At 44.3% G+C, this 22,330-nt stretch overlaps 1 protein-coding gene across 6 annotated transcripts in view; it reads right to left on the bottom strand.

Moving 5' to 3' along the window:
• strn3 (striatin, calmodulin binding protein 3) overlaps window positions 1-22,330 on the bottom strand; it is a 254,149-nt gene that overhangs the window by 62,642 nt on the left and 169,177 nt on the right. For 5 of the 6 annotated variants that reach the window (XM_086003414.1, XM_086003408.1, XM_086003412.1 and 2 more), the window contains 2 exons: window positions 21,594-21,734; window positions 6,248-6,381 (listed from right to left, as the gene is read on the bottom strand). In XM_086003414.1, the coding sequence (XP_085859540.1) occupies window positions 6,248-6,381; window positions 21,594-21,734 (275 nt within the window). The remainder of the gene's footprint in view (window positions 1-6,247; window positions 6,382-21,593; window positions 21,735-22,330) is intronic. The other variant, XM_086003413.1, reaches the window with a different exon arrangement.

Raw genomic sequence — 22,330 nt, 5'->3', positions numbered from 1 at the left:
TGGGTAAGTCTCATGCTGGAAGAATGCGCCATTCAGGAAGCGACAACAATGGGCTATTTATATTGCAGAACTACTTCAAGAACCAGTTCCCTCATACTGCCCTAGGCTCTCAATGATGTAGTATATGTTCAATTTACTGAATGCCTACACAGTTGTTTTTTAAACTCAGTTTGCAGATTTATTGTCTGGCTGCCATACGTTTCAATTTTTTTAAATTTTTTTAATTTGTTTTCGAGCTATGGGAATAACAGGCAAGGCTGCATTGCCTATCCCTAGTTGCCCTGAGAAAGTGATTGGCCTTATGTACCGATTGTTTTTGCAACTGGGTGGCTTGTTTGGCCACTTCAGAGGGCATTAAGAGTAAACTACATATTGTGGGACTGATGTTACATGTAGTCCAGATTGGGTAGGGGTGGCAGGTTCTAGTACCTGAAGAACATTAGTAAACCAGTTAGGTTTTTCCAACCATCTGACAAATTTCATGGTCATTTCTTCTGTGTCCGCCCAAAAATTAATAGATTTATTGAATTCAATTTCACTACTTGCCATGGTTGGATTTGAACTCACGACGTCAGTGCGACTAGTTCAATACCATAATCGCTACACGATCATTCCCTCTGGTGGGGTAAAATGGCTGGGGAGAAGATGCCTACAAGCCTGTAAATGAAAAATTCAGCATCGACTGTCTGCATTAATTTGTTAGGGTTCTTTCATCAATTTACATGCAGTACCTCTATCTGGAAAGTAAGCAGGTCCAAGAGTTCCAAGAAAAAACCACTCTGAACCCAAGGTGATCAGCGAATAACTAAGGAAGCAGCAAAGCGTAATTCCCAAAACTCTTCTTACAGATATAAGACCTCTGGGTTTTGTTTCAGGAAGGTGGTCTGTGAACCGCTCATGTAATATTCCAAAAAAGGCATCGATAACATGATTATGTAGGGCTGGTAAGTGAAAAATTCCTATCTGAAAGGTACTACCAGAATAGATTTTCCACATGTCTCTCACTTGCAGTGTGGTGGGAAAGATCCTATTACAACTGGAAGATCCTCAATACCTAGGGTTGAAGCCATTCCCTTTTCTCTAAGTCACACTCAGTACTTGGGAAGTCAATTGAGTTGTGGATATGTGTTATTCATGTCCTGGATCTGGTATCATATCTCATTTAGGAGCCAACAAAGAGCAAATAAAAGTTATATGATGAATAATATTCCAGAACTAGCAAAATGCATAAACAGGGCTCATGAAATTATTTGCTAAAAGGAGAGAAGTAAAAGACAACATGTCTGGAGCATCTGTTGCTATATGCCATTGATGATCAAAGTTAACAACAGCTGACTCTGTCCAATAGTGTTCACCCAAGAACACAACCTACATCCATAGCACTGACACTGTCACATCAATGCCAATGGTTGGCCTCAACAGGAAAGAGAAATTGTGTGTCAATCTTTTTAACTAAGCGTTTTACATGAATCTCCCCGTTTTGAAAACTGGCAGCATCATGCAAATTGAGGATGTGCCAAATAGTAATTAAAGACCATGTGATAAATCAACTGCAAGTCTGTAAACATTCAAAAGCGTCACCTACAATTAAAAAATAATGTATTTGCTCAATTCAGAAGTAATACAGAAGGAAATAAGGAAAACTTGCAGGTGACTGCCACAAGCATTCTTGCTGAAGGCAGCAGAGTTTGCAAATTTCTCTAAGATGGTAGACACTGAGACAAATGTAACAGGAGTTTAGAATAGCAACACCAAGTGCATTGAACCTACCCACTGTTCACTGAGCTGCTATGATGAGGAGACAATGTACACCTGTAGAAAACTAGAACAAAATCAAAAATAGTACTAATAATTACAAGAAAAATATATCCTACCACACTCTTAATTGAATTAATTGTGAAAAGTACCAAGAAAAGAAAACAGTGAGGAATTCTCAGGACACACATTCTTATAGTTGTAGCAAGACAGCAGAGAAAGAAAATCACTGGTATTGAGAATTGTTCATACATGGAAGATTGCTAACATATGTGCCTTGCAAGTAAGGGCTAGTTTTTAAAAAGTGCAGATGAAAACCTACAGCACCGGAGTGAAAAGTTCAATTGCAGAAATTTTTTTTAGTGATTGCTTCACTAAAAGTAAATCAGCTGCTTTAGGAATAATCTGATGAATATCAATGATGCAGTGTTCCAAAATAATTTTCAAGCATAAAAAAGTTTATGGAAACAATTACAGTAGTAATGCAATCATTTTCTTTTGAAATCTATCTTTTATTTTTATTATTAATCGACATGGCTCTATGTCACATCATTCCCAGGTAACAAGGCTACTAAATCACAGATCTGCCCCAGTTTTGTTGGAAAGAGATCTAAAAGTACAATAGGGTGATTATGTTTACAAGCAGGGAAGCACCAACCCTGAATTTGGCACCTGCCAATGACAGTCTGGCCAAATACTGTGAATTCACAATATTGGGAACCACGGACAAGATACGCAAGTCCTACAATATCTGATCGGACACAAACAAATCACAACAAACATCTGCCGCTAAATCTGGCTCCAGAGTGTACGCCTTTTTGGCGTTATGGATGCTGATTCGGGTCCAAAATGGCATCCGAGGCGAGTGCGCACACTTCTGGTGTGGGCCACGGTGGACGCCATTTTGGGTAGGTCTTTAACACGGGTGCTGGGAGTGTGCGCCGGAAGTATGCAGATACGCACAGTGTGTACGCCACGCTGCCATTTTCGACATCAACGCTGGAGTTAAACCTTGCATAGCTGAACATGCGTTCAGCAGCAGGAAGTACCCCCCACCAGTGCTATTTAAAGGGATCATCAAGTGCTTTTAGGTTAGTTGCTGATTAATTCCTACTGGCTCTTGGTGAATTTGTACAAGTGTTTGGTAGTCTGTTATCTTATTTGAAGTTGCTGAAGAGTCCAGGGAGGGTGTGGCAGGTTACTTCAAGGCTTCTGCTCAGACCAGTTACTCCCAGACACGGGTGCAGTAGTTTGTATCCCCCTTGCCTGCAGCAGGATGGGGAGAATGAGCAGAGGCGACACAGAGGAGGACAAGCTGCTCGAAGAGAGAGGAGGAGGGGGAAAAGGGCTCTCAGCTGGAGGCCTTATCCACCCAGGATCTTCAGGGAGCAATTCTCCTACCTCAACGCAGTGAGGAACAGTGTATGCAACGTCTCTGCTTCACGAAGGAGGTGCTCACTGAAATCTGCCACCTTGTTGCAGGAAAAACTGCAGCCTCAGAGTCGGGCGAGAACGGCATTGCCAGTGGCCGTCAAGGTGAGCATGGCCATGAACTTTTATGCGATGGATTTCTTCCAGGCTGGAGCAGGCAATATTTCCAACATCTCCCAGTTCGCCAGGCACTGTTGCATAAGGGAGGTCACTGAGGCTCTGTATGCAAAGAGAGGTGAATACATTTCATTCTCTCTTGTCAGAGAGAAGCAGCCAGAGCGAGCAGGTGGCCTCGCCAGGATAGCAGGCTTTCCCATGGTGCAGGGTGCCACTGACTACACACACGTCGCTTTGCGGGCACCGCATATGAATTCGGAGCTGTACCGCAGCCGGAAGAGATTCCACTCCCTCAATGTCCAGCTGGTGTGCGACCATACCCAGCACATCATGCAGGTCAATGCTCGGCATCCTGGCAGCAGTCATGATGCCTTCATTCTGTGGCAGTCCGTTGTACCATCCGCATTTGAGCCACCACGACAAACCAGAGGGTAGCTGGGCGACAAGGGCTATCCGCTGACCACCTGGCTCACGACTCCGGTGTACAACCCAAGCACATGTGGTCAGCATGCATACAACGAAAGCCATGCTGCCACACGGAATCTGACAGAGCAGACCATTGGCGTGCCTAAACAACGCTTCTGCTGCCTGGACTGCTCTGGAGGAGTCCTGCAGTACGTGCCAGCGTGAGTCTCAAGATTCATTGTAGTCTGCTGTATGCTGAACAACCTCGCCACCAGGCATACGGCGAAGAGTGAGGAAAAGAGGAAGAGGAGGAGGAGAGGAAAAGGAGGAGAAGGAGGAATTGGAAGAGGAAGAGGAGGAGTAAGAGAAGGAGGAAGAGGAGGAGGAGAAAGAGAGGAGGAAGCAATCAACACAGCCCCTTTCTGGCCGGGATGTCTGTGATCTACTCATTCAACTGCGGTACCAGTGAATGCAACCCCAATTCCCCATTCACCAACAGTCCCATACCTTACCTCCCTGTTACTGACCATCACAGCGTCCGCTTGGGCACAATGCAAAAATAAAAGACATCACAAACCAAACATTCCAAACCAAATTTATAAATCAAACCATCCAATATTGCATTCTAAAGTCAACTAATCTTCCTTGTGCATTTCCTTAGTGCCTGTCTTCCGTGTGCCTTTGCTTGACCTAGTGCTCCTACGATGTGCTACCCCAGTGGCTGCAGCATGGCTTGTGGAAGGCTGCTGACCATCAGTGGCGGAGACTGCAGATGGCCTTAGAGGATGACCTCGAGCAGTTGAGGGCCTAGAAGGCCCGGCTTCAGACTGCACCACCACAGCATGGGCAGCAGCAGTCTGGGTTGGCTGGCTGACAGGCAAAAGCAAGGGCACTGGCGGAGTGGCAGGGGTGGAGCATGAATGCCGTCATCCTGAGAGAGGACATCAGGTTCGTGCTCTACGGAACCACGGTCACTCCCCCCCCGGGGTGGCACCTCAGCAGTCCTAGCAATCTGTCTGACAGATTACATTACATAGAATATAGAGCACAGAAACAGGCCATTCGGCCCAACCAGTCCATGCCGGTGTTTATGCTCCACTCGCGCCTCCTCCCGTCTTTCCTCATCTAAATCTATCAGCATAACCCTCCATTTCCTTCGCCCTCAGATGCTTGTCCAGCCTCCCCTTAAATGCATCTATACTATTCGCTTCAACCACTCCCTGTGGTAGCGAGTTCCACATTCTCACCACTCTCTGGGTAAAGAAGTTTCTTCTGAATTCCGTATTTGATTTCTTGGTGACTATCTTATATTGATGGCCTCTAGATTTGCTCCTCCCCACAAGTGGAAACATTCTCTCTGTATCCACTCTAATCAAAACCTTTCATAATTTTATAGATCTCTATTAGGTCACCCCTCAGCCTTTTTTCAAGAGAAAAGAGACCCACCCAGCCTGTTCATCCCTTTCCCGATATGTATACCCTCGCATTTCTGGTATCACCCTTGTAAATCTTCTCTGCACATTCTCCAGTACCTCTATATCCTTTTTATAATATGGCGACCAGAACTGCACGCAGTACTCCAAGTGTGGTCTAACCAAGATTCGATATAAGTTTAGCATAACCTCCCTACTTTTCAATTCTATCCTTCTAGAAATAAACCCTAGTGCTTGGTTTGCATTTTTATTGGCCTTGCTAACCTGTGGTGCAACTTTTAGTGATTTATGTATTTGTACTCGAGATCCTTTTTGTTCCTCTACCCCACCTAAGCTCGCACCCTCCAAGTGATAAGTGACCTCCCTATTCTTCCTACCAAAATGTAATACCTCACATTTGTCTGTGCTGAACTTCATTTGTCAATTATTTGCCGATTCTGCAAGTTTATTATGTCCTCCTGTAATTTGTTGCAGTCCTCCTCAGTATTGACTATTTGGTATCATCTGCAAATTTAGAAATTGTGTTTTTGATTCCAAAGTCTAAATCGTAATGTAAATTGTGAATTGCTGGACTGCTGTGACGCCCTGCAAGCCCCTTTCAACACTGGCAACCGCAGCCATGATGGCAGCAGTCTGTGCTTGCGTGGCAACAAGCTGAGCTTCCACTACAACACTCAGACGTTGGGTGGCTTCTGCTCATGCTGCTATGGATGCCAAGACATCGGCCATCAGATGCTGCATCATGGGTCCACAAGTGTGCTAATGGATTTGCCATTAGCTGGCGTATTTCCCTACATTACAACAATTCAAAAGAACTTAATTAGCTGTGTAGTGTTTTGAAACATCCTGAGGTTGTGAAAGAGGCTATATAAATGCAAGTTCTTTCTTTTCTTTCTATTCTTCTTTATACTGTAACACAACTAAACACGCCAACAGAAAGTGACAGACACAGTGGGTTAGTGATATTTCGATCAGTCTTGGAAATGAACCGTCTCTGATCCTTATTTTATCACTAGGAATAAGGACTAATGCAAAACATTTATTGCTGTTTAAATACAAAATATGCACAATTAGAACCTATTTAAGTAACATTGGTTAATACTTACATCATAACTGAAGTCTGCATCATTTGCTACTGTCAAGTCTGCAAGGTCACCAAGGCCCAAAACACTTTCCAGCACATCATCTGGACCCATAATAAATGACTTGCCAGTTCCAGGTGGAAATGTCAGTGGCTCAGCTGTTTAAAAAAAATACAAATATTTCACATCAAATAAATAAATTAGAAATGTAAACAATTTGCAGAACATGCATGGGATTTTTGATATGTTTCCCTTATATGTATTTAATTAATATAATACTGATCTGTTTTTTCCATATTTTAATTTCTCAACGATCAGGCAAACTCCTTTTGCAACGTACCAGCAAACTGTCATTAAATGTCATCTCTATCAGAGCCACGGGGAATCCAGGCATTTCACAAGAAGCAATGGAAGACACAAACACCAATCTAACACACATTTGAAAGCCAGTTTTAGAGCAGCATCAAGTAAGTCTTGAAGGTGGGTTTCCTACTGTTAATTTGGGCTGGGGATACAAGAAAAGGAATACCATAAAAAGGGGAGTTCATACCAACAATACCCCAGAAAATGCACATGCTCTTGTAAGCAACCAATCTGTGCAACAAGTACAATATGAAGTCGTATACAAGATGAAAAACACAAAACGGTTCCAACAATTCTGTGAATCATTCATGTAATGTGTTTTTTCTTATTGATGTTCATTTGTACAGTTCAACATGTTTTGAGGATTCTCTCCCCACCACTCCCTCCCCTCCCCCAGAACACATTCACTACACTCTGGAAAAGTCTAAGGCTTTTTCCAAGGATTTTGCACTTTCTCCTCCAAGTTGTTCATTCTTCCTACTGCTCATTGCTTATCAATGACAAATTTAAATCTTAATTTTTCACTTTTATCCCAAACAACAAATGAAAAAGAAAAAATATAGCAGAAATAAATGTGCGAAACAGAAAATAAAATAACGAAGACAAACCAAAGAAGAAACATGGAAGAACAATTCAAAATGAGAAATTATGAAAAGAAAAGGAAAGACAGCCAGAAAGTTTCACTGAAACTGTACTGCTCCAACAGACCTTGCACGTAGAAAACACATACAATTTGAAAAAACATTCAACTGCCATCATGATTACAAATAACACTTAAAAGTTGAGTTAATGAAGTGAACATTAGCAGTCCATCGTGAAAGTGCAATCTCAAAACATGAATGAAAATATCAAGTAATCAGGGTTGCTTTTGCAATCTTGAGATGCTGTTAGGTTGTCTACTTACATTCTTGACCCAACTGACTGAATATTTAGAGTAACCAAATAACCATTCTCTGCTGCTATGCAAATAAGCTGTTAAATTAAACAGCAGTGACAAAGCATACTGTATACCAATGTGCTTGACTATGAGTTACACCATGAGTTCTCCATAGTTGTTGCAGCTACGCTGTCTGTGGGTGGAGAGGGGGAGGGCGAGAAAGAGGGAGGAAGAGAGGTTCTTAGCAGAAGATACATGCCCCATCTGAGAGAAGGAAATAATGTAAAATAAATCAGAGGACAAGTCAACCAAGCTCACTCTCATGCACATTCCAGCTACCAGTTATGGAGCAGGTCATCAGTCTGATCACCTTCTTAATCAGGGAAGCACGAGAGGCTCAGAAGGAACCCTAACTGGGCAAGAGAGGGAGAACACATGCACTGAAGTAAATTTGACAGACTCAAAACAGGTAAAGCTTTATGCAGTTTATTTATGAAGACACTTGGCATTAAGTAAATAATGCAGGCACAATGCTTCAATTCTTCTGTTGCTTTACAGATCATTTTCCAAGAATTCTGCATAGTCAGTACTGAGACATTATTTAGCCATCTAGGCAAAAACTGTTAAATTTCTTATTCAATTACAATACCTAGCTGTACAAAACATTGGAGAAATTCACATTAAAATATAATATTGTCAGAGCAGATAGGAAGCAAATGAGCTTATTCTAAGAAACCTGGACTTCAGGCATTTCTCGTGGAAGACAGCAACAAAACCAGTGCTTATTTTCCATTTCAGTTCTGCAGATCTGTTTTACAATTTGTCATTTCGATTTTGTAAAATAACAAAATCATGGTCACTTCTCCTGCAACTGGGACATAGAAGAATTTTTTTTCAAAATAGGGGTGGATGTGCAAAAGGTGGTGAATTATCACGTTCAGAAGTAAAATGTGGTCTGAAAACAACCCCAGTGAATATATAGGTTTCATATATATGGAAGTATTCTTAGCATGCTCAAACAATCACTGAATAGTGTACCACTTGTGCCATTAAAAGGCTCAGAATAACAATTAGTGTTACACATCTCCAGAGTCAGATTCCCCACTGATAAATTGCTTTATTAATCTTGCCTGTTCCACCTAGCAGAATCTGATGCTTTAAATGTCACAGAAAGGTTTTCCACTGCAAGTGCTTTTAGACAAAATTATGATCTTAAATGCTGAACCTGTCAGCATGTCTATGTGGATTAAAATAATCTGGTGCAGATAATAGATACTAAATCCTGGCACAAACTGGTCATCCTGGTTTTCTTACTTGACAAAATCTGGAATTTTAATTTCCAGTTGACATCAGCAAACCGTAAATCTGTAATTCGTTTCCTAAACATGCTTGGAGCTCTACCTACGTCAAAGCTATAAATGACAAGTAGAAACCAGACTAGGAAATCTGAGCTTTTTGCAGTCCAGAGATTCCTTTTATGTGGCCTAATGAAAAATCTGAATACATTTAGAGCAGCGCTTTCCCCTCCCCCATAATTGCTGCATTATACCTAAACCAGGATACTGAATTATGAATGTTTGTTTTATAGACATAGAAACATAGAAAAATAGGAGCAGAAGGCGGCCATTCAGCCCTTTGAGCCTGCTACGCCATTCAGTATGATCATGGCTGATCCTCTATCTCAATACCATATTCCCGCTCTTTCCCCATACCCCTTGATGCCCCTTGTGTCTAGAAATCCATCTATCTCTTTCTTAAATATATTCAGTGACTTGGCCTCCACAACCTTCTGTGGTAGAGAATTCCACAGGTTCATCACCCTCTGAGTGACGAAATTTCTCCTCATCTCAGTCTTATGAACAGATATAATGAACAATAAATTGTAAAAAGACTGAACAGGATTTGAATATACATACAAAAGGTTAGTTTTGATCAGAGGTATTATTTTTGCTATCAGTACAATAGCAGCACCAGTGCATTTTGATGCTTAGCACTCTAAATATGGCTAGAGTACAGATACCAAGATGTACAGTTCACTTAGCCCTCTTCTTTACTATAACAAGCATCATGATGGGAACTGCAGAGTGCAGTAGCTACTTTTTAAACTCTGAGCATGAGTTGGAAGCAATGTTCCCTTTAATTTTCTTTTGGGTGCACGGCCCCTTTAAGGTGCTGCGGGCCCATTCAAAATAGCACACATGCGCGGTTTTTCCCCCATTGAAAAGCCGACGAGCCGGCTGCGCAGGAGGTCCAGAGCGCTGCGCAACCGCGCAGCTTAAAGGGAACATTGGTTGGAGGGCAGCTCCAAATGATGGATAACAAAAAATTTAGCGGCTGCCTCTTCAAAACACAGTCCATGTGCTTAGGGAATTTTTAACAGCCAGCTAAAACCAGAGTCTTGCACTAGGTCCATGCTGATACAAAGTTTGTTGTTATAGCCTCCCTGGCAACAGGCTTGAGGGAGAGCCTAACACAAAATTTTCAAATATATGCAGACTTTGTAAATGGTTCAGTTTGTATTTGACTGATGGTTCCTTTTTCAATTTAACAGGGCAGGTATTCAAAATACAGCAGGTCCCAGTTACTCTTGTCCAGGACGTAAAAAGGAGTGATTCTGTTCAATCTCATGAGAGGCAGCTGGAAAATCTTTGGAGAGGGACAGCTTAAAAATCTCCAGTCCTGCAATTCCTAACAAAAAGAAATGCCTGATGCAATTTAATAAAACCTTTGACAGTTTCCCTGATGATCTGGCAGGTAAAGACAATGCCTTGTATACAGCACTAAGCCATGCAACCTACAGATTTCAGGGTTGGTTCCTGATCTATACTGATCTCAGTCATGCAAGCAGTCGAGGTGCTACAAATGGCATCAGGAAAAATGACTGGGGGTTCTTCTCCTGATTACCATCCAGTGATTCCTACTGGGAAATATGTCTGAACATTGGATGGGGGCAGGATCAGGATCACATGTGATGTCTGCAGTTGAATACTCGTATTTCAAGATTTGTGACTATTTGGCTTACGAAGAATTTCAGGTTGTGTGAAGATATTGCTATTAAGTAACATTCAGCACATAAGGGGTTAAATCCACACAATACATCTTGGAAAGCATATTTGAGTCAATAACTGGAATGAGACAAAGTGGCTGTTGAATGGTGTACACCACATCAGCTTGACATAATAGGGTTTGATCACACATTATAGTGCCATTCACACATACAATGTTGGAATGACATCATTCATTTGAGTCTAGTGGGTGGTGGCTGCCAGAGGGCCCATGCCTAGAATGGCACCAGTAAATTTGATTATGAGCTCAACTATCCAATCCTCAGTGTGCTGGATGAGGGTCAGCAATCAAGTCTTTGGTTTCCTGTCAAGTTGGAACAAGAGTAGAAGTTTGGAGTGAAAAATAGTCAGAGGAAGAGATCTCTCTTTCTAAGATTACAGTCAGTCAGTTTTGCAAATAGTGACTTACAATGTTGTTAGGTCACATTAGGGGCTGAGTTTGCACCTTTATTTTTACTTTTGATGTTACAAGGAGCACTAGGAGTCATACTGAATTTCAATGAAAACTGTATTCTGTTCAGTGCTTTGTGTAAAATAAACCAGTTTCTTGGTTTACAATTGCTTGTCTCATCAGAGTTTATCAGTCCGCCTTCTAGAAGATAGGGCGAATATACATGCAAGATTACAATATTCAGTGTACACGAGGAGTTTCAGTGTTATGCTTTCATATGACTAGATATTGGACAGTAAAGGAAAAAATTTCATCATAAGGGACGTGGGGTCTACTTATGGGAGAGACCAGTGGTGCAGACCCAGAGAAAATATCGAGTGCACACCCAAAATTTAACACAATCTTTTTTGTTTATTCATTCACGGGACGTAGGCGTCGCTGGCAAGGTCAGCATTTATTGCCCATCCCTAATTGCCCTCGAGAAGGTGGTGGTGAGCCGCCTTTTTGAACCGCTGCAGTCTATGTGGTGATGGTACTCCCATAGTGCTGTTAGGGAGGGTGTTCCAGGATTTTGACCCAGCGACGATGCAAGCACACACTGTGAGGCACAAGTGAGAAGACTGACCTGGCCACTTGGGTCAGGTACTTGAGGTTTTCCCAATGCCTATTGAACCATACCCTTACACGAGAAGAGAAAATTGAGAAAGGGAAATTAAAAGAAAACCAGGGATTTTAAAATGAAAATTCAATTTCCCAGAATTACCTGCATAACCATTTAAGAAGTTTTTCAATTTTTTTACATTCATAAGAAGTTTAAAAAAAATCAAATATACGCTTCAAAATCATAAATGTATATCAGAATTTCAACTTGAACAAAGCACTGTTATACATGCTGATAAATCAAATGGTCACTGGAACAACCAAGCTTGCTTTAGGCACCATTGCCAGAATTTTGCGGGAGGGGGGTCAGCGGGCGCGACCAGCGGCGGGTCGGGTGGGAAATTGGGTTTGTTTCCACAGCGGGTCGGGATCAGCTGTGAACCCACCGCCAGGCGCCTTTTCCAATGCCGGGTCAGTCAGCGCTGAGCAGACCCAACACGCAGTGACGGGGGACCGAATTCAGGTATTTGATGGCTTGTTTAGAGCCACTTTATGAATTTCAGCTTATTTTTGTATTTGACAGCTCGCCCACAGGGTCCACGCTGATCTTGGACCATATCTGCCAAGCTGAGGCGGGAGTTCAGTGGCCATTGAATCAGCGGTAGAGTTGACAGCTTCAAATGTAAAGTGAAAGCTCCCACCTTACAGAGATATCTTCCCTCAGCCACAAACTCTTCCTCACTGCATTTCCACAACAGATTCAGAATGCTGCAAGTCTTTACACAGTCTGACCTCATTACCTCTCTCATCATTGACAGATTGCTTCTGTCATCTCTACTTCACCTGACATCTATTCCATCAGCATGGGTGACCTTTATACACTCACCTTGGTCCTCAGAATCCCACCACGATCAGCCCCAACACCAGCAGCAACAGGCACACCAGCAGCACCAACAACACCACCACCAACCTTCTCTGTAATCAACTGATGCTGCACAGAACAGAGGGCATCAGCAGCCAACCACACTGCTGCCCGGGAGGCCAGGGGTGGCCTCACCATGACCAGATTTACATCACTTGACACTTGCCACATGATGCACCAAGTTGGCACCACCCCACACCAACACCATAAAGCATCCCTACAATGCCCAAGCCATTCCTTTCACACTCATCACCATTGCGGGGTACCGTTATGTCTCACCATTCACTGCAACTCACTAAGCCTTCTTCTTAGACAGTCCCTTCGGAACCGAGGATGACTTGCTTCCACATTAAAAATGAGTTCTCAGGTGACTGACAAGTCCAAAGCAGGACCTACAGTCTCTGTCACAGGTGGGGTAGATGGTGGTTGAAGGGGCGGTTGGGTGGGGTGCTTGGGTTGACGTGTGCTCCTTGCGCTTGGCTTCCGCTTGCTCCCGGCGAAGAGACTCGAGGTGTTCGGCGTCTTCCTGGATGCTTCTCCTCCACTTTGTGCGGTCTTGGGCCAGGGATTCCCAGGTGTCAGTGGGGATGTTACACTTTTTCAAGGAGGCTTTGAGGGTGTCCTTGAAGCGTTTCCTCTGCCCACCTGGGGCTCTCTTGCCGTGTTGGAGCTCCGAGTAGAGCGCTTGTTTTGGGAGTCTCGTATCGGGCATGCAGACAATGTGACCCGTCCATCGGAGCTAATTGAGCGTGGTCAAAGCTTCGATGCTGGCCTGAGCAAGAACACGGACGTTGGTGCACCTATCCTGCCAATGGATTTACAGGATCTTGCGGAGGCAGCGTCGGTGGTACCTCTCCAGTGCTTTGAAGTGCCTGCTGTACATGGTCCATGTCTCTGAGACATACAGCAGGGCGGGTATCACTGCTGCTCTGTAGACCATGAGCTTAATGCCAGGTTTAAGGTCCTGGTCTTCAAACACTCTCTTCCTCAGGCGACCAAGAACGCAAATGTTGAAAATAAAAGGTTTCAATGTTTGACACCACATTAACAGAAACTTAACATGAACATTGCATAAAACACCCAAGTGCCTACCCTTGTGTGTTGTTAGTTGGTATGATTGCACTAGGATGAGGGTGAGTGTGAGGCGTGGCTAGTGAGATGGGGATGTGATAATATAGATAGAGAGCGGGATGAGTGGATGTGCAAGGTAAGTTGGTGTGAGTAAGAATTTGTAGGAGTAGGGTAGGGAAGGTAGAGTGATGGGGAGGTGATGAGAGACACAGCACAATGAGGTCGAGCGTGGCTTTGTACTAACATTTCATGATCTACTGAGATCACTGAAAGGTTTGCGGCACTGCACCCATGTCCTCCTGATCACATGCCTGCTTGTGCCCTCCTGTGCAATGTGCAGCCAGGCTGTGTTGATCTCCTGGGGAGGTCCCTTCTGCCCATGGGAAGGGAAGAGGACCTCCGTGCATGCTGTGACTCCCTCCATAAGCATACGGAGGGTGTCATGGGAGAACATGGGAGAACCTGGGTGCAGCCCTGCACCTCTGTGCAGTCATTGTCAGTGTTTGCAGCACCTCAGTACTGTAGAACACTGACAGCACAAATGTCAAAATAAATTTGGATAGGGTCCCTTTAAGGAAACTGGCTGATGACACATCATTAAATGACGTCACCAGACCCGCTTCCTCTAATTGGCCGGGAAATGCACTGGGCGGGCTTGACAAGCTCACTCAAGGGAAATTCATTTCACAGAGCAAGATGAAGCCCACAGCAGAGCCGGGACCCGCCACGGACGTCGCTCGCCACGGACCCGCCGAGGTTAGTAAAATCCCAGCCCATGAATGGTCTAGCAACCTTAAGTATCTCTCTTCAAAGTCCCCACATACAATTTAATAAGGAACTCATGATTTAATTCTAGAAGAGTCTGGTTTCTTGTTTGCCTACATAACAATAGGGACTGCACTTCAAAAGTAATTCATGGACTATTAAACAATTTGGGACATCCTGTGAAAAAGTTATAGAAATGCAAGTTATTCTTTCTTTTGTCTTCAAATCAAATCAAATCAACTTTTATTGTCATTGTTAGTGCACAAGTGCAGTACAACGAAATGTAGGCTTGCGGCTCCCGAGAGTGTACAATTTGGATTAGGACACTTAAACATTTCAACATACATTTGTACATATATATTAGCATAAATATGACCATAATAAAGTGCATCGGCAGATGTGCAGGCTTTAGTGTTTATTTGTGGAGTTCAGTAGGATGACAGCCCTGGGAAAGAAGCTGTTCCTAAATCTGGTCGTATAGGTGCGAATGCATCTGTAGCGTCTTCCAGATGGTAGGAGGGCGAACAGACTGTAGCTGGGGTGGGTAGGGTCTTTGATGATGGACCGTGCCCTCCGTTCATAAGTTTTGAGTATGTTTAATTCCATATCATTCATTTTTGTTGTGCAATTGTGACTGCTTCATCTACTTTGTGAATGACAATTCCCTCATCATCAGTAAATTTACCAAAATAACACTAAACATCAACAAATTAGAATTATGTCTACACAGGAATCAGTTTTCCTCAGTGCAAGAAACTGCCACAGTTTCTAGTGATCAACTATCTAGACCAGCGGGAGAATACATTTCTCACAACAGCTTCCAGCAAGGATATTGGAAGGCCCTACAACCATCGCAATTTGATCACTATAAGACATAGGGGGTGATTTAGTTCAGGTGCGGGATGGTGTCGTGTTATCCGAATTTCGTGTTTCCCACACGAATCTAAATGGATGTGGGAGATTGATGCAATTTTAACTCAATTGGCCAATTGATTTCCAACATGTGGGAAGCCTTTGCAAATGGGTTTTTCATGACTGAAAGTCCCCTCCAATGACGTCATCATTGCTGCTGCATTTAAGGTCCACAGCAAGCCTTGCTTCTTCTGCAGGCTTCCAAGCTTCCTCCATTTGGTGTCAGAGGGACCTGCAGGAGAGATGACAAGTGGGAGGGCAAGAGCAGCTCCTCGCTTTGACGAGGCAGCACTTCAAGGATTGGTGGATGGGGCTAGGGCCAACAGGGAGGTTCTGTTCCCTTCATCAGGGAGGAAGAGGCCTCCCACTCAGACCAAGGCTGTGTGGATGCAGGTGGCTGAGGAGGTTAATTCCTTGGGAGTCACCCGCAGAACCTGGACACAGTGCAGGAAAAGATTTCATGACCTTCAGCGCACTGGAAAAGTGAGTATGAATTTCCCATCACCCTCAAGCTGATCCCCGTTGCCTTTCCTCACCAGCACTCAGTTTCAGCAATCTCTTCCTCCACATCCCACTTGACACTGACATCCATGCACCCTTACCCATTCCCTCCCTCTCTATCCTCACATTCACATAACTATTCCACCATGCAGCCCTCACACTCCCTCTCACTCTGATGCTTTGAACACAACTGACAACACACAGGGAGGGCCCTTGGTCTTGTAACCTCACTCCATCTTTGTCTCCTTCTAAGTATCTATGCTATGCAATCTCTACACTCACTCCTTCATTCTCACTCAACCTCCACTTGTCTCCCTCATTGCAGGAAAAGAGAGCTCACAACAAAAGCGAGCAAGCCAGGACAGGAGGAGGGCCACCCTCAATAGCCCACCTGACCCCCTGGGAGGAGGCCGTCCTGGAAATCATTAGCTTTGAGAATGATTCGCGCATGGGGGATGGACAGACGGGTGCAACACAGCAAGCTGGTGACAGAAAAATTTCCCATCTCTCTCTTTGACATTGCATGAGTCGTTGATAATGATTGTCAAGCTGTGACAGATGTACTTATGAGCATCTGCAAAAAGCTATGTGCATGTAGCCTTGGCATCACATCTGTAACTCTTTCCTTTACTCCCCCACAGGACCATCACAAGCATCCGTCCCCCCTAACCAGGAAGAAGAGGCTGAGCAGCCAGACTCCTCAGAGGAAGCTGCAACCTCTGAGGGCGCAGCGTCAGCAGAATTCTGCACACCCACTCACACCTCGGTGGGACCTTCGGGACATAGAGTAGTGTTGTCACCTGGTGTATCACAGCTCACAAGTGAGCATCAGCAGATTGTGGAGACAGGGACAGCAGTGGAGAGTCCTAGTCAGTGGGCACAGGACTCTGCCAGCTCAGCTCAGCAGCATGTTGACCCACTGCCTCGGAGTCCATCCATGAGATCAGCAGTGATGGAACTCCAGGCACAGATGCAGGAGTCTCTGGCAGGTTTTGTCTCTAGGATCACTGCGAGTGTGGAGCAAATGGAGGCGTCCATAGCAAACATGAGCAGAGCCTTTGTGGAGTCATTGGTGCATGAACACATCAACACGGAAAGGATGGCTACCTCCATGTTAAGGCTGGCTACCATGCAGGAGAGGATGGCTACAGTAGAGGAGAGGGGGGCTACGGCCATGGAGGAGCTTAGTCGCCAGGGTATGGAAAACATGGTCATTGTTCAGAATAGAATGACATCTCTTGAGGAGCGATGGGCATCTATTGAACAGAGAAACCAGACCTTCATGGAAGTCCTTCTGAGTAGGACTGCCATTGCAGATACGGGTTCCCATGGCCCCCCTGATGTGCAGCAAGGTGCTCTCCAGCCACTTGCAGGCGCTGAGGAGGACCAGACCCACGAGAGGGAGGTTGGTGGCAGACCTCAAGGAAGTGGGGGCTCCTCTCCAAGTGCTCACACTTCCATGCCACTGCAGAGCCCTCGGTCAGAGCCCCATGGAGTCCACACCCAAGTGAGATAGGCATCTCAACCCCTGCACAGCCGCAGGAGCAGCAGACTGTTGACGAGCACTCACAGGCTCGCAACCCCAGAGGACGCCCGCCAAAGGTGTCGAGACAGGAGCAGCAGGAAAGTGAGCAAGGGGCCTCCACATCTGCTGAAGCCACAGGGAAAGCACTACGCAGGAGCACGTGTAAGAGGAAAATTCTGCACAAGTAGTCACTTGGGTGAAATGTGTTTATTGTAAAAATGCCATCAGTTGGTTCTTGTACATAAAAATTCTGATGGCAACTGTTGCAGTTGTGGTGTGTGTCATTTTGCGAATGGGACTTTCACATTGAGGGCTTAGGATTACTTGCACTTGTCAGTATGCTGGTCAAATAGCTAGGAATCCGCAGGGTCTTGGCCATTGTCGATGCTCAGGTAAGAAGCCGCGAAGCAAAAATGTTTGATTGACTAGGCTAAGCAAATCTGGCCAGGATGAGTGCGTCCCTTGCATCCCGGGCAGCAATGTTCTCGCATAATGCTGCCGCTGGTTGATGGGCCTCTGCAGGATCTTCGTTTTCGCCCTCCTCTGAGGAGGAGGAGGAGATGTGCGGAGCCATTTGGTCCTCAGGAATCTGCAAGCCACGGCGCTGTGCCATGTTGTGAAGTACACAGCAAACCACGACGATTCTGGAGACCCTGGCTGCTGAGTGCTGTAGGGCTCCACCTGATCTATCCAGGCATCTGAAGCGCATCTTCAGCAAACCGATGGTTTGCTCGATAATGGATCTGGTGGAAATGTGGCTGGAGTTGTAGCGCTCCTCAGCTTCGTTGGCTGGCTTCCTCAACGGCGTCATTAGCCACATCCTCAGGGGATAGCCCTTGTCTCCAAGTAGCCATTCGTTAAATTGGTCTGGCGGACTGAATAGCGGAGGCACACTAGACTGGCGCAGTATGAAGGAGTCATGGCAACTGCCAGGGTACATGGCGCAAACATGCAAAATTTCCTTCTTGTGGTCACACACCAGCTGAACGTTGAGGGAGTGGAAGCCCTTGCGGTTGACAAAAATACCTGGATTGCAATGGGGTGCCCTGAGGGCCACATGTGTGCAGTCAACGACGCCCTGCACCCTTGGAAAGCCTGCCAGATGAGCTAATCCAACCGCTCGCGCCGTGACACTTGCCCGATCCTTGGTGAAATGGATGTGATTGCCATTGCGCACAAAGAGGGCATCGGTTACCTGCGTGATGCAAGTGTGTGCAGCCGTCTGGGAGATGCCGCTGATGTCTGCTGCTGATCCCTGGAATGAGCCAGAGGTAAAAAGGTTGAGTGCGGTGGTGACTTTGATGGCCACTGGTAGTGGTTGTCCATCTGGTCCTCTGGGCAGCAGGTCTTGCTGTAGCATTGCGCAGATGTCAGTCACTACCTGTCGCGAAAGTCGGAGCTGCCTTTGGCACTGCTGCTCAGACATGTTGAGGTATCTGACCCTGCGTCTGTAAGACCCTGTTTGGGGGGTATCTCCTGCGCCGACGGGCTTCCAGGCGCAGGCCCCTTCTGGCCTGTGCAGCTTCAGGTGGGTGAGCAGCAGCCTGGCGCTCCTGCTGCTGCTGTTGTTCCTGGTTCTGCTGGTGCCGCGGCTGGTGCTCGAGCTCCTCTAATGCCCAGATGGGAAGGAAATAAATGGCTCCCATGCTTCTGGTATATGCCTCCATTGAGGAAGCGCTGAGTGAAGGTGGCAAGAGGGGTTTCCCAGGAGGTCACAATGGAGATGGATGTGAGGCACCAACCTTCCACAGGTATGGTTAAGCCTCGTAAAAGTTGCACCAGACCCGAGACCATGAAGTCCTGCCACCTGCAAATCATGGCTGATTAAATCTCAACTTTAAATGGTTGACCTGCAGTTGAAAGTCATCAATGCAATAGTGCTCTCGCCAGGTTTCACATTCTTGATTCCCACCAGGCGTGTTTTACGTGGGAAAAGGGTTAAAGTTGCAAGGGCCTGTTAAAATAGGATTATAGAGGCCATTTAGTGGTAATTAAGGGCCTTAAAGACCAGTCCCGCCTGTTGGATGCGGGACGGAGTCAGGACTATCAGACACGCCCGAGTTTAAATTGCTCGGAGTCGGGAACCAGGCGGGGGGGGGGGGGGGTGTGGGGAGGGGGGGGGAACGTCCCGCCCGCCATTTTTTTGCAATTTTAACACCCCACCCGTCTAAAAGCCCGCCTCACGGCCCAATGAAAATCAAGGCCATAGACTCTCAAACCTAACTTCTTAATAAATAAGATATTCTGAAAATATTACATCATTTTAATGCGTACTTAATCTAGTTGCAGAGAAAGTTCTGTACTGAAATTGCAGAAGCAAAGCATATGGTTGATGGTGGAAGTCAGATAGCAAGCCTACCTGGAAAATGAATACGGTCACATCTTTACCAAAACAATAATACTCTTAAGAATTGCAAGGCTCTAAGACCAGTTTCTCACACAATGACTAAAACACACATAATAGGCATATTTAAAAACCAGTTTTGATATTTGAGAGTTCGGAGTTATTTGTCCCTAAACTATTATGTTTCTTCCCATGCCTTCACAAGTCTACGATTAGTAGAAATTCATTGAAAGCCATGTAGCAACGTAATTCGGAGATACAGGGAGCAGTTGTAACAAAACAGCATCAAATTCCGATGACTGAGGTTGAAAAAAATCCCATGGATCCATTAGTGTTTAAGTCATGGCTGTGTTAATTTGCACAAATGTCAGCCTCGGATCAGGAGTAGCACTCTTGCCTCTGAGTTGAAAGGTCATTGGTTCAAGCCCCACTGCAGGACTTGAACATACAATATAGGCTGACATTTGTTGGAAGTGCATTTTTTGGCTTGAAACGTTAAACTGAATCTGCTCTCTCAGGTGGATGTAAAAGATCCCATGACACTAAACAAAGCCTTGCATGGGAAGTTCTCCTGGTCGCCTGGCCAATATTTATCCATCAATCAACACCCTCAAAAACAGATTAACTAGTCATTCACCTTACTGTTATTTGTGCACAAATCAGCTCCTGTGTCTACCTACAAAACAACAATGACCACACCTCAAAAGTAATTCATTGAAGTTGAAATGAAAAGCAGATGTTTCCTGTCCAGTTGGAAGGGAGAAGGTGGATATGTGGTTCAAGTACACAACAATTTAATTCCTTGATAAGACTGATCTTGAGCATTTCTATTCTTATTTATTTCCTTAAAGCCCATAATACATTGGAAACCTTTGTTTTGGCAAAAGGGATGGAGGATGAGGGATGAGAATAGTGAAGATCTACTAACTGGAAATGCACATCCCCGCCCCACCACCACCACCACCACTTATTCTTCTTTCCTTGAGGACAGTGCTGTGATATAGTTGCACAAGGAGCCATTGCCCTTCAGTATCTCACTAAAGTGACCATTCTTCATGCATGAGCCTCTTCAATCAATGCTGGCAAAGTATTCATTAAAGGGGTAGCAGCACTCAGGTACAGGAAACTTTTGATTTACCGGCACCTAAGTAACCGGAAGTCTCGGTTAACCGGCAAAATTCAGGAGTAGGTTCAGGTAAGTTTTACTTCATATTGTACGCTTGCCTTCCTCGATCTGTTGCTGTGCAAGGGTGTGGCTGCAGCTGTTGCTAAGCTACAGAGACGCTTGGAACTTGTGGCCATTGTTCTGCACCTGTTGCTAAGCAACAGGGTTTGTTGCTTTATACGGAGCTCTCAGCTCTCCATATCTTTTACTATAGCTTTCGGTTATCTGGAATTTTTGATGAACTGGCACCACGTCGGTCCCGGATAAAAAAAAAAGTTTCCTGTACTCTCCCAACATTCACATGGGTACATTCCAGCAGGGATTACTGGAAATGATGGAATTTATAATAAATAAGGTGCAAAATGCATGTTATAAAACTAAATTAAAGGTGAAAGTCACAATAATAAAAATTTTTGAAGACACTACTCCTGAGTTTATAGCGATTCAGGCAACTAAAATTCCTTTCCATCATCATAGAAATCTATTCCAGGACCTTGCTATTGACCTCTTGTATCATAGAGGGAAACATATGGATTCTACTCCACATGAGAAAATGATGAAATGGAGAAATTCTATTACTACATGACAAAATCTTTAGGAATTCAGGTATTTATTACCATTTTGATCATTTAGTTAGAAACAGCAATATTTATTGTCAGCACATTTAGTTCATAATAAACATAGATCCATTGGTTCCAGTAATTTAATTAAACTTAGTGATAATCTTCCCATTTTGCAGATTCTCACACGAGAATAAATCAATTTTTCTTTCACAGATATGGTTGCCAATTATGTTGGGATGAAAAGATGATAACAACATGAGATACTGACAGCTGAACAGGGAGATACAGTAACAATTTTAATTATACCTTCTTCTACTCTTGAGCTGTCATGATCAGCCAGTCTGGAAGAGGTTGGCCTAGGCTGAATCATGGTTCCAGATGGCATGTGAGGCAGCTCATCATCTCTGAGATCTGCAATCATATCCTGAAGTTTTGACCTGTTTACCCCTGTAAATGAAAGCCATCATTAACTGTTCAGTCACAAATTCAGCATTCTTGTAGTGTAAAATAGGTTCTACAATTACAGCTTTGTTTGGTTCTGGTAGTCAAATTAAATATGTATTTATTATAACTCTTCTTACAAAACCAATTCACTCTGAATAATATTTTATACATGAATCCATATTCTCATGCATTCATACTCTATGCCATCATTAAACAATCTTTCCATTAAGAAGTGGTAATCTGAACATCAGATTATGGTAACCCACTACATATACTTTTAAATAGTTACCAAAATTGAAAAACAAAAAAGTCAGCATCTTCCTGCTTCAATTATTATATGGATAGAGGATTTAACTGATTAGGCTTGGAGAGAAAAAATAAACAATCAAGGAACTGTTCATTAAGCAACATGAATGGAGAACAAAACAAAGATAAAAGGTTGAGATGTTTACACTAGGGGTGCAACAAACTGGCACTACAAATATTTTTGTCAAAAGATTTGACAAATGTTATTTTTATGATAATCTTCCACACTTGTGTTCTCATTTCAATTGTTCTGTGTTTCAGTTACAAGCAAAAACACTTTGGGACACAGATAA

This window comes from Somniosus microcephalus, chromosome 12, assembly GCF_052327205.1.
Source record: "Somniosus microcephalus isolate GS21.2 chromosome 12, FLI_Smic_1.0, whole genome shotgun sequence".
Taxonomy (NCBI): Eukaryota; Metazoa; Chordata; class Chondrichthyes; order Squaliformes; family Somniosidae; genus Somniosus; species Somniosus microcephalus.
Note: the sequence above shows the minus strand (reverse complement) of the source record. Positions and strands in the feature narration are given on the sequence as shown.